Source organism: Grampus griseus (assembly GCF_964374135.1).
Source record: "Grampus griseus genome assembly, chromosome: 6".
NCBI classification, from domain to species: domain Eukaryota; kingdom Metazoa; phylum Chordata; class Mammalia; order Artiodactyla; family Delphinidae; genus Grampus; species Grampus griseus.
Window position 1 is genome coordinate 19801457 of NC_139000.1, and position 12574 is coordinate 19814030.

General features: G+C 52.2%; 1 protein-coding gene across 4 annotated transcripts in view; it reads right to left on the bottom strand.

Annotated features, from left to right (window-relative positions):
- Nucleotides 1-12574, bottom strand: part of ZNF618 (zinc finger protein 618) — a 178562-nt gene that overhangs the window by 51353 nt on the left and 114635 nt on the right. For all 4 annotated transcript variants that reach the window (XM_082656569.1, XM_082656568.1, XM_082656570.1 and 1 more), the window contains exon 3: nucleotides 8592-8851. In XM_082656569.1, coding sequence (XP_082512695.1) covers nucleotides 8592-8851 — 260 coding nt within the window. The remainder of the gene's footprint in view (nucleotides 1-8591; nucleotides 8852-12574) is intronic.

Sequence of the window (12574 nt, forward strand, 5' to 3'; positions counted from 1 at the left end):
CGGAGACTCTCTGCTCAGAAGGTCCCCCTCCCTGCTGCCTGACTCCCTGCCCCGCCCGCTTCTTCACTCCACCACGTTCCCAGCTACCCTCCTGTCCTTTGTCTCCATCTCTCCCAGCCTACTAAGTGCAGGCGCTGCAACTCATTTCACTTGCGCCTCTCCAACGTCTCTGCACAGACTGGCCTCTGACCCCACCGCACGGTGCGGAAGCAGCAACTTGCCCACTTCACGCAGCCAGCTAGTGGGAGCGGGCTCTGGACTCGGGGGCTTCTCACGCATCGGCTCAGTTCATCTTCACAAATCCAGCACAGGAAGGTGATTATTATCCCCATTTTTCAGATGAGGGGGAACACATCGGGCCAGAGGTCACCTGATCTGTCCTGCTCCAGGGCCCCTGTGTGTGACCACCACACAGTCAGCCCCCGGGAGGATGCCAAGAAGAGAGGGCGCCTGTTAACGGCTACCAGTTACCGAGTACACCCAGGTCTCATTTCCATCCTCCATCTTCCCAGAAGCCCTCATGTGGTTGAGACAACTCAATGGCCACTTCAACCATGAACCTGAAAGTTCTAGGGGCCAGGTGGTCCAGGGCTGGGGCCACTCAGATAGTGGCTAGTGAGGAACTGGGCTCAAAGCTGGCCTTCAGGGATCCAGAGCCATCCTACTGCCACCGTGCCGGGTTACCTCCGGATGCCAAGGAACCCCCTTCAATCATGGGGCTCCCCCTAACACTGCAGGGCAGCAGAGCCCCCTACCAGGTCTGGTACCACCACAGGACCCCCAGAGCACCCTATCAAGAGCCTTGGGAGAGACTGCCTGGGATGGATGGCAGGACATGTCAGCACACAGACACAAGTCTTTTCCTCTCCCCCATCCCGTTGTCACTAGTGACACAACAAGAATCCACAGGCACTGATGAAGAGCATCTGTCTAGCATTTTCTGTAACCACCTGGCAGAGAGCCTGGCTTAAGCTCCCTTCCCAAGAGCACTGGACAGACCAAGTGAGGCCAGGTGAGAGCAAGTGGGTGGAGGTCCCGAAGCCACTGGAGGGAGAAGTGGCAAGACGGAGGTAGAAGAGGAATGTGGGCGGCATGCCTGAACTCTATCACTGGCACCCAGAGAGCTCCAGATCAGCTCCACCACCTTTCAGGATACACAAAATGCAGCAAGGCAGAAATCCAGAGCAGGGGAAGGAGAGAAGAAAAACACAAGGTGGGGGGACGGACACATGGCTCCTCACAACAGGCAGTCCCATATTTAGCTCAAAGAGTCTTGGGAGCCGCTGTTCACAGATCACATGCTCAGGAGCACCCTGCCCCCTTGGTCCTAAGAAGCAGCAGAGCTGGCCCAAGCACAGCCTGCTGGGGGACAGGGGGCCTGGAGAGGTTAAGTCGTGGACAAGTAGGTTTCCTGAGGCTCTCTGGGGCTGGGACTCAGACCAAATGTCCTCGGGACCACGGTCTTCCAAGTAGAGTACAAATCCCCTGGGGATGTATGAGCACAGGGAATTTTAAGAGAATCCATTCCCAATGCATTTCTTCCTAAAACCAATGGGCCAGAGAACGTGGAGGGCAGGGAGGCCCCACTCAGCTGGTTCTCCTCACCGTCACCCTTCTCCACACGACAAACACAATGGTCCTTTCACCCACCCCAATCCCACCGTGGTGCTGTCCAAGGGGGATGAACATCTCAAGGCTCCAGGCAAAGAGATGCTGTGTTGGACTTAGAAAGTGGGTGGATCTAATGACTGGGAATAATTTCTTTTGTAAATTGGGTGATTTCTAATTCTTTGTTTTCAACAAAATTGAAGAAGAATCTAATGGAGTTGTCAGCGAAGAGACCACTGAAAATAATATCTGACGATAGACCCCTGTGTGATTTCTGGCGTACAAACTGGAAGGTGTTCAAAGAATTGAGTGACACTGATAAAACAAGACTGCCTCCACCCCTGGCTCCTTATTTATGTGATCAAGCCTTCTAAGCACTTACACTTAAGAAAATGGAGGGCTTCCCTGGTGGCACAGTGGTTTAAGAATCCGCCTACCAATGCAGGGGACACGGGTTCGAGCCCTGGTCCGGGAAGGTCCCACACGCCGCGGAGCAACTAAGCCCGTGTGCCACAACTACTGAGCCTGCACTCTAGAGCCCGCGAGCCACCACTACTGAGCCTGCGTGCCACAACTACTGAAGCCCATGCGCCCAGAGCCCGTGCTCCGCAACAAGAGAAGCCACTGCAGTGGGAAGCCCGCACACTACAACGAAGAGTAGTCCCTGCCCGCGTGCAGCAATGAAGACCCAACGCAGCCAAAAATAAATAAATTAAATAAATATATTGGAAAAAAGAAAAGAAAATGGAAAAAAAGGAATTAAATGAATGCTGAATCTTGTCTCACTCAACAATAAGAAATATTAATTCACAGAAACTTGAGCCAATTGAAGAAGAAATAAAGGCTCATCTATTTCATTAAGAGGTGCATTTTCAGTAATTTTTTACTTTTACATTTGCTATTTATCTAAATTTGTTTTTGACAAAGTATATGCTAAGAGCAACTCCATCAGGAAAAACAAACGTTTTAAAATGTACAGCTTTCTGATCCCAACGTATTTTTTAGAAATTTCTATTTCAACTTACGTACATCTTGTTGTGGGAGATGAGTGTGAAACGGTGATCAATAAAAGACTCTCCAGCATAAAAAATACATTACATTAGGATAAAATCCTGTGAGGGAAGTGGGCTGGAAATATGAGTTCAAGGAGAAAAAGGAAAGATGCATAACTTCTGACTGTTCAAGATGAGCCTGTTCATACGGTTTTTAAAAGGATGATGGTGGATATCAAAAGTGGTGGGGTTTGGATTCCCTTGGATACACTTAAAAGAGTGGTTCAGAGTTTTATTTCCAAAATGCCACATTTTAAAAAAAAAATACAACACGTCAGAAATTATATCCTTTGTAATTACTCCAACTTTGGATGAAAACGTTAGACGTCAACTCAAAAATGTGAAAGAGAATATAGTTTCTCAAAATTCTTTTAGGAGATATTGAAGAAAAGAAGTTTGAAGCCATTGGCCTTTCAGCTTCCTATCATTCCAGAGGTAACCCCGGATGTGTCAACGTCCAAGGCTTTGGCTAATACCACTGGTATCTGTTTTGCATTTTCTGTCCCCCTCAAAACCACTTTTATACCTATGACTTCAGTCTGACCTCAACAATCCTACTGGAAAGACAGACAGACTTTATTACACCCACTGATCAGTGAAGACAGTATGGCTCAGAGAGGTTAAGGGAGCCTTAACATCCTGAGCCCCACAGCGGGGCAGACCCCAGGTCTTTTGGTTACAGTCCAGGGGCCCTTGCCCACGGAGACCCTCCAATCAGGAACCCCATCCCACCCTGGACCACCAGATGGAGAGTCAGCAGCTGGGATAAGACGCACCTGAGAGGGAGGCCAGAACCCTCCTTTTTGAGTGGCTGTGGCAAACAGCTGAGCGTAGGCTCTGGCAGGCTCAGGCCCAAAGCCCTGCCAACGCCGACTGAAACAGGAAACTATCAGCTGGCACTACAAAGCGGGACCTGGCACCTTTGCTGCCTGGGTTTATAGGAGACCGAAACCCATGTGTCTGTGTCTGAATGGCTGTCTGCTCTTCTGTTGCTCCTTCCAGAGCTGTGGCCAAGGCCCCGCCTCCTCTTTCCCTGCCCCTCCTCCCTGGGCAGCCCTGTGTGTGTGAAAACACCACCACCCCTGGTGCCCAAAGCTCGCTGCCTAGAAACATCCTTGCAGGATCCAGGCTCCCAGCTGACTGACTCTCCCTCCTGTACCTGGTCGTGACCCTCCTCTGCTCACCCATCTCCAGGACAGGAACTCACTCCCTCACAGGCCTGTATTCAGTTACCAAACACTTCCCATAATCACGGAGTCCTCCCTTTCATGAGCTGAAATCACCTCCTGGTGACTTTCCTGTATTGGTTGGGGCTACTTGGAATGTGTCTGCCCGGTCCCGTCCCACCAAAATGCTCTAAGTCATGAATACTTAGACTCCATCATCTCTTCTGCACCATTCTTCCAGGAAATGCTCCATGGGCTGGATGCTTTTTGGTGTAAACCCAGCTCGCCTTGTCTTCATCATCTAGGACAAGGTTGACAAGCAGGTGTCTACTTCAGATTTTTCAATTCTAGCTGACTGGCAGTGACTTCCTAGTATACTGTGTTGAGAAGGATTCTGAGGTACACTGTTGGGACAGTGTGCAGTGATCAGTTAGGGATGCCTTTCACTTCTGGTTTTATCCAACAAAGTTGTCACAGTCAGTATTGTCTCTGCTCTTCTTGCTAAAAAAGGAGAGAGATAACCCTTTTCTCAGTCTCTCTAGACTGAGAGATACCCTTTTCAGCACAAAGAATTTCTGGGCAGCAGGAAAGTAGCAGCAACTACTGCAAGCTTGGCAGCCAGCCTCCTGGGCACTGATGCCCCTCCCGGCTCTACAAGTCTGAGAAGCGGCCAAATGCCATCCATGTGTCCAGACCCAAAGCTCCTCCATGGGAAGTGCCTCAGATAATGTTTGTGTCACTAGGAACACTGTTTGTCTGATGGCTGTTAAAGGGCCAGTGAGGACTTCGGGGTGGGAACAGGCGGATGGAGCTCAGAGAAAAGGCAAGCGGGAGGTTCCCTCATGGCACAGCACTGGGTGACCGAACAGGAACACTATTGTATTCAGCAACAGAGCCCGGCCACAGCCCTGCGCACCCCTGCCAAGTGCCCTGGGAACATGTTCACTGCACGGCGCCCAGCCACCAGGGCACAGAAGCACACTGTGGCATAAGCTCATTTAAAGGGATGGCTCTAACCAGCATTCTGTCCCGGTCAGATCCCTGGGAATGCTTTCCTTCCTTGTTTTACTTCCAGGAGCAGGTGGGAGGTGGGTGCTGTGAGGTGGAGTGGCAAATCTCTTCCATTTCCTAGGCCTTTGTTTGTCCCTCTATAAAATAAGGGGGTCTGAGTGCCGCATCTATAGCATGCGGAGCTCCTCTGCCCACTTCCATATCCATGACAGACATCAATAATCAATCATGACACCCTTTAGAATCTTCAACACAGAACTCCTAATAGCCAGCAGCAATTGCTCGGATGTGGCCCATAAGATAATATCTACTTGCCTTTTTGAGATGAGATGAGTTCAGAATGTTCAATTCTAACACTGATTTTTTTTTAAAAAGTTGCCTTTCTTTCCTGCTACTAAAAGGCCAAGCCAGATTCCTCTGAGCCTGACCCTTGGCAGAAGAGACTACACCCTCAAGGAGGTCTGCCTTGATGGATGTGAGACGCCATCATGACCAGCAGGGGGTGCCCTGGCCCTGCTTTGGTACCGGCTCCAAAATGGTGGCTCCGCTTCTAACTGTGGTTCTTACACCTTTTCCACAGAAGTCTTCCAAAAGCAGGTTACTCAGAAATTGCATAACATCCTCAACGTCCCTGGATTCTAGGGGGGCAGTACTAGAAGAAGCTCAGGGGAGAAAACCGAGAACCAACTAGAAGCCATGTCTTCTGACACCTCAGCCAATGCCAACTTTCTTTTCTATCCTGCTTCTTCTCTACATCACACTGGCTTATTCTTCAGACCTGGGAAAAAAGCAGAAACTATTACTACTCTTTCCTCTCGAAGAAGTACTTTATACTATCAATACTAGTATTACTGCTAATAACAGCGAATTATTTACTAAGTATAATGTTGAGTACTTTATACACATTATCCTATTGAATCCTCACCTAACCCCATGAATTTGCAATTGTGAGAACTGAGGCACAGAGAGGTCAAGCAGTTTGCCCAAGGTGCAACAGCCATTAAGTCAGGGAGCCTGGATCCACTCCCAGCCTGAGGAGCCGAGCTCATTCTCCTTGCACAACACTGTCCCCTTCGGTTCCCACACCTATGAGGTGGCCAGGACAGGGAGCATGTCTCCTTTAACAGAAGAGGACATTAAGGCACAGCAAGGCCAAGGAACCTATTGCTGAGTAGCAGCTGAGCTGGAAACCAGAGTCTGTGGCTGGCACGAGGCCCTGGGGCCTCTCACTGTGCAGGGAGTTGGTCCAGGGAGGACTCCCAGCATTTCCATGCATGGCCACTCCAGGCTTTCCCCACTGAATCCTCACTGCTGGCCCCGCCTCAAGGTTCAGATTCAACTACCCTTCACTGGGCATCTCCCAGTGAAGGGCATAAATAACTCCTGGGTCCAGTGAGTCTTAAAGTGAGCAGGGCAGGGCCTCTCCTCAGTTAACTAACACATCTATGAGTGGCTAACACAGTCCTAGGCCTTGGGGAGTGAACACTGGTGGAGGGAGGTCAGACGCAGGCCCCAGAAAAGACTCTTCTTTCATTCGACACTGGGCTAAGTCACTCATGCTCTTCAGCAAATATTTCTGGTTCATCCCCCCTTCTGTCACATGGGAAATGGCATTTCCCCACCTCCCTGGGGTTGGGCGGGGCCACCTGACTAACCTGGCCAATGACTGTGAAGGGAATTAACACATCTCACTTGTGGATCGCAGCTGGCACATGAGTCCCTCCAGAGCTCTTTCCCTCTGTCACTTGGCTGGCAGCATTCCAGACAATGGCTGCTTTAAGCCTGGGTCCAGAACAGAGCAGCGCCCCCAACTGGCCCACAGTGGACATGTAGTGGGACTAAGAAATAAATGAACCTTTGTGGTTCTGAGCTACCAAGATCTCGTTACTTTTTAGGGTCTTTTGTTACTGTGGCATAACCTAGCCCCATTCTGACAGCTGTAGCAGCAATGACAACACTGCTTCCTAGAAACTAGTACCTTGCTAGGAATTGTGTGGTGGGAGTAGGGAGCACAGTCACAGATCAGACAGGTCCTAGAGCTCTAATCTCCAGGAGCTGCCCATCTTGTAGCAGAGCCAGGTGCCGACAGGGCCCCTCTAATCTCAAGTGGATAATGGGAAGTGCCCCCTGAGGGGCAGGGCAGAAACAGACCACTTCTGACCAGAAGAGATCAAGGAAGGCTTCTGGGAGGAGGGGGCACCGGAGCTAGTCTTGTAAACTGGGTTGGATTTCGGCAAAGGCATTCCGGGGAGAGAGAACAGCAGGAGCAAAGGGTAGGAAATGCTGCAGAAGAGCAGACTGTGCTGGAATGAAAGGACCGGGAAGAAATAAGAAAGGGGGCTATGGGGCTCAGGTTATGGAGGACCTTGATGCTATGGCCTTGACCTTAGATACAGTGGGGAGTGACATGGTCAGTGTTTCATTTTTGTCAAGGTCCCTGGCAGCCAAAGTAGATGGCAGGTGAGGGCAGAAAGACACAGAGGCACAGCTGTTAGCAGGACGCCACAGTGACCCAGGTGGAGTGATGGTGGCCACAACCAGCCCAGGAACAGCTGGGAAAGGGAACTTGAGGCTGATCCCCAGCGGCTGGGAAGAAAAGGCAAGAGGTCTCAAGTCTAAACTTGGGGAAGCAGACACAGGGCAGCCTCCCCTGCCTGGCACACATGGGATGGGAGCCTGGAAGTCAGGAGGAGGTGGGCAGAGCTGCCCCAGGAGGGACAGGCAGAGGGGAGCGAGACGGTCTCCTGAGCACAGGAATGCGGAGGAGGGCACAGATGGAAACAGAGACCTGGGAGCAGACTAGGCAAGGTCTCCGTGCCAGGCTGAGGCTCGTGGACTGTATTTTACAGACTGGGGCTGCAAACTGGTGGTCCATGGAATGACTCTCACCCACAGGTATGTTTTGCTTGGCAGATTTTAAAAGTCAAATTAGTCACCAACGTTTAAAGCCAAAAGAATTTACATTCAAATTCTCATTTCTGGCATGTGTTCTGTCCAGAGATCTGGCCACCCTGAGCCCGTGTCCCCACCTAGTTACCATACATGAGGCGTGGGCTCTCCAGCTGGACCCAGGCCCTACCACCTACCACCTGCCTGTCTGGCTCATCTCCACGATGCTAAATAAACGTATCTTTCGGGCTTTGTGGGCCTTTGCGTTTGCAAACTGGCAGGAGTGCAGGCAGCCCCTAAGGGGTATCCCCTGGCTCACACTGTAATGTAGCAGGGAGAGATGGTTTCTAAGAAGCTCGTTTCTACTGAGCTCCTCTGAGCCTGGCCCAGACCAGAAGAGGCAGGAGAAGGTGCCAGACTGCCACCCATCTGATCCTGACTGGACAACTGGTCTGAGCAGGACCCACACTGAAAGCTGCCCCCAGAGGCCCCCGGGGAAGCCCAGGAGGAAGAAATGCAGACGGGCATTTAGGACACCGAGTGATACAGGCTGTGCTGGACCCATCTGGAGTGTGGGAGCCCCATGGTGTGATATTCGCCGGGCCTGCAGAAAGTTCCAGGCATCTGACTTGAGCAAAGTCTTAAAAGGACAGGTAGGGTTTTGCCACGTCAGGTGGGAAGACAAGAGCTCAGAGCAGAGCTGAGCAGGCAAAGGCGAGTGTCAGGAGCTGAGGCCCTTCCCTGAGGGCAGCCACAGAAGGCTCTCGCAGCTGGGGAGGGACAGGGATCCCAGGCCTCCCGCCCTAGCACTCCGGCTCCACGTTCCCACCCTGGCCCCAGCCCGACCCTGCGGACGGGCGCTCACCCAGGGTCTGCTGGTTGCGGACACCGCCAATCACCACGCAGATCTCGGCAGGCACGTCGCCGGTCCCATCCTTGCTCACCCCCTTCTTCTCCTCCTTGGCCTCGCCCTGCCAGATCACCTCCTGGATGTAATCATCGGGCAGCTCCGTCTTGACCTTCACCTCCGTCATCGTTCCCTGCTCGGTGCTCAGCGAGGCCTCGGCCGGCACAGGCTCTGGCCCCTCCACCTTGGTGCTCTTCTGGTTGCGCTTCAAGCGCTCCCTGGGAAAGAAGACAGTCTGCTCAGTGTGGACCCCAGACTCGCCCCAGACCTACCTGGGCGCGCCCCAGCCAAGGGGGGGTTGCAAAATTTTTAGCTCTAGACCCACCTCTCATGTGACCCTCACCTTAAAGCACAGGTTCCCACCGCTGCCCCTGAGGGTCCTCCAGGGAACCCTAGGGCTCCAAGGAACACAGTTTGAAGATCACTGGACTAGGATGGCTCACACTGCACCCATTTTGCAGATGGAAAAGCTGGGGTCTAAACGTGACCAGTAACTCTTGTAACTGGAGTTACAAGAGACCTGCAAGAAAAGCTCTGGCTGGTTGACATTAGTTCTTCTCAAGCTTCAGCGTGACCGTAAATCAGCTGAGAATCTTGGTAAAATGCAGAGTTGGTGCAGCAGGTCTGTGGCTTGGCCTGAGATTCTGCATTTCTAACAAGCACCCAGTGGAGGCAGGTGCTGCTAGTCCTTAATGGCAGTTGAGCAGCAGGGGTTTCAGTGGCTTGATGTACGCAGAGCACGTGGTGCCCTTCCCTTTGCTCCTTGGCGGAAGGGCTGCAGAGCTCACCCTGCTTTACACTAGGGAACATACAGGCCAAAAGGCTCACTGAGGGGGAGGCCGCGGAGCCAACACTTGGCCCCCCCACAATGCGGCCTCTAGGTGGCTCTTCAAATAGGAGAAACATCCTCAAGTTAATAGGCTCAATATCGAGGGTGGGCCCTGAGGCCTAGAGCAGGGCTGTGACCTGCCCAGGGCCACACACAAGATTGGTGGCAGGCCGAGGCACGAAGCCAGGTCCCGGCCATCCACTCTTGAACTGTTCTCCTTTCAGTGAGACTCTCCCTCATCCTTCCGGCAGTGGTGGGGAAGCTGAGGCATGCACAAGCTGGGGAATCAGGTCACGTTCCAGGCCTGGGGATGCTGCCCTGGCCATGTCCAGCCCTCTCCAGTGCTCCAGAGAAGCAGCTGGACCGTGAACTTCAAGGCCCAGGCTCAGGCAAGGCCGGCTAGCATACCAACTGGAGCTTAGCGGAGGTGCCCGGGCTGGGAGGCAGGACCCGGGATCTCATCCTGGATCAGCAGTGGGCTTGCTCTGTGACTCTGGACAAGACCCTTCCCCTCTCTGGGCTTCCAGCTCCATCTACCACAAGAACATGGGTTTTATCATGTCCACTGTCCCACCCAGCTCTCAACTTTCTCCCAGGTTGGGGAACTGAGCAGAGAGAGAGAAGGAAGGCTCCAGCTGATGACGAGGGGGCAGAGAAAGGCCACTGGGGTGGTCCTATGACTGCACTGTGTCTCCCCACCCCTGCTTCACGTGGTGAAGTCCTAACACCCAACGTGACTGTATCTGGAGATAGGGCCTTCAGGACGTAATTAAGATTAAATACAATCAGAACAGTAGGGCCCTTATCTGATAGGACAGTGGCCTTAGAAGAAGGAGAGAGATCTCTTTCCCCGCTATTTCTCTACCATGTGAGGACACAGAGAGGAGGCTGTCTGCAAACCACGAAGAGGGAGCAGAGGCTGCCTGATGGCCTGGCGGGAAGGAGATGCGAGGAACTGAGATGGAAAGAGCACTGGGTTGTGAATTTTGATCATCCCAGAGCCAAATCTCAGAACTGCCACTCTCTCCAGTTGTGGGTTCCTGCAAAAGTGACTTCCACCCCGAGCCTCAGTCTTCACACCCATACGATGGGGATAAACACAGCACCTACCCCACAGCACTGTGATGCAGACACAAGGCAATGTGTGCAAGGGACCTAGAACGCTGGCCCCAGTGGAGACGTTCTGGGGTACCTATCGTCTATATGGCGGGCAGGGGAAAGAAGTGTTCAGAGAATGAGAGAACGCAGGGGAAGAGTCTTACACGCGTAGATTTTAGTGCAGGGGCTGTGGAAGCAAATCGGTGAGGTTTAAAGGCAGCACTGTCATGCCAGCTTGGAACCCTGAGTGGGCCCTGACCCTCTCTGAGCCTGTTTCCGCACCCGTGAGGCAGGGAGCCCCACACTAACTCAAAGGGCCTCGTGAGGACCAACGGCAAAAATGTACAACCAGGACACTGTCTAGAGTGACTCCTAGAGTGGAGATGCTATGCTGAGGGAAACTGGTGATAGAAGTTGCTGAAATCCCTCCCTATTCCCTAGCTGAGACCACGTGGGTGCTACAACTGGCCAGTCCTGCCCACCCTGAGGCTCGCTGAGCACAGAAATAGAACTCAGGGACCCTGTCCGACCCTCCATGCCAGCCTGGCAAGAACACAGCCCACGGGTCCTAAGGGCTGCTGGACAGGCAGGCAGCTGAGGACTCTCCCTGGCTTGGGCCTGGCTGCTCCCGACCCCGACTGCACATGGGGCTAAGCCCCAAGTTCAGGGCAGATGGACTTCCCAGGGCCCGCAGAGAGGCCCACCAGAGCGGAGGTGTCCCACCTGTCAGTGTTCCCCACAGCTGACGTCACAGGATGGGAAGGACATAGAACAGCTCCCTGCCCAGAACGTCCTCCCCCCAGGGCCTGTGAGCGCTTGACCATCCTGTCTTAACAGACCTAGTGTCCCTTCCTGCCCTCAAGGACCTCATTAATGTCTGCCATCCTGGTGGGAGGGGGGAGCTGTTGGAGTCTGACAGGTTGGGTGTCCACAAACCCCGCAACCTCTGGCCAGAGATTCCCCTCTCTGAGTCTGTTTCCCTGTCTGCTAAAGGGGGACTGTGCTCCTTGCCAGCGCGGGGCGGGAGGGGAGCCAGAGAGCTGTACAGAGTGGATCTCCTTGGATGGCAGCTGTCATTATGATGACACTGGTCCATGATGACACACCTGCCTCTGGGAAGCCTTCCCTGCTTGCTCGAGATGGCGTTAGACCCCGTCTCTGAATGCCCCGTCTGCCTTACACAGGTGACTCTCACACCCTCTTGCCCACAAGCTCAATGGCACACAACCACCCACTCTCTTACAGGTGACACCCCTGAACCCTTGCTGCACTGAGAACACGGGGACTTCTCTTCCCCCGGCTTCACACTTTAGATTACAAGCCCAAGTGCTGCTTTTCTCGGATGCTTTACGTTTAATTAGGCCTCCTAATAACAATGGAATTGCAGAAGTACTTATATCACTGTGAATTAGTGCTGCAGCTCCTTCTAACTCCTTTAAGAAAATATTTTTTCATGTATCATTTTTTAAAATAGAGCTCATTATTTTAATTATATCCATTTAAATGTACAGTGGAACCCATGGATATTCTCAGCACGAATCATTAGGTATATTAGTGAAAAAGCACTTGGAATCTATCTACATGCTGACACTCCATAATCTATTCTATTTGTGTCACTGTAAAATAGATTTATATATAGATAACTACAAAATAGTTGCTTAAGATATGCTATGAATTTTATATTTAACCCGAGTCATGCTTCAACGTAAAATCCAATGTCAGGCACTAAAAGGATATTTCTCAGTAAGCGCAGGATGTCTGTGGTCACTGGTTACTGCTCATCCCAGAATGCCAGGAGAGAAGTCAGACCAAGTGGGTCCCTGCCCAAGGAATTCCCTAACAGCCCTGGCCTTTCACTAAGGCAATGGTTCTCAAAGTGTTTTCCTTAAAGGCCTAGGGGTTCCAGAGCAAAGGCCCAGAAGCACCCATGAGGTCTGGATAACAGGGTGGTGGTGACTAGACCTCCAAGAACCCCTACTTTCTCCATCTTTGATATCTACAGCTTTGCTTTTAA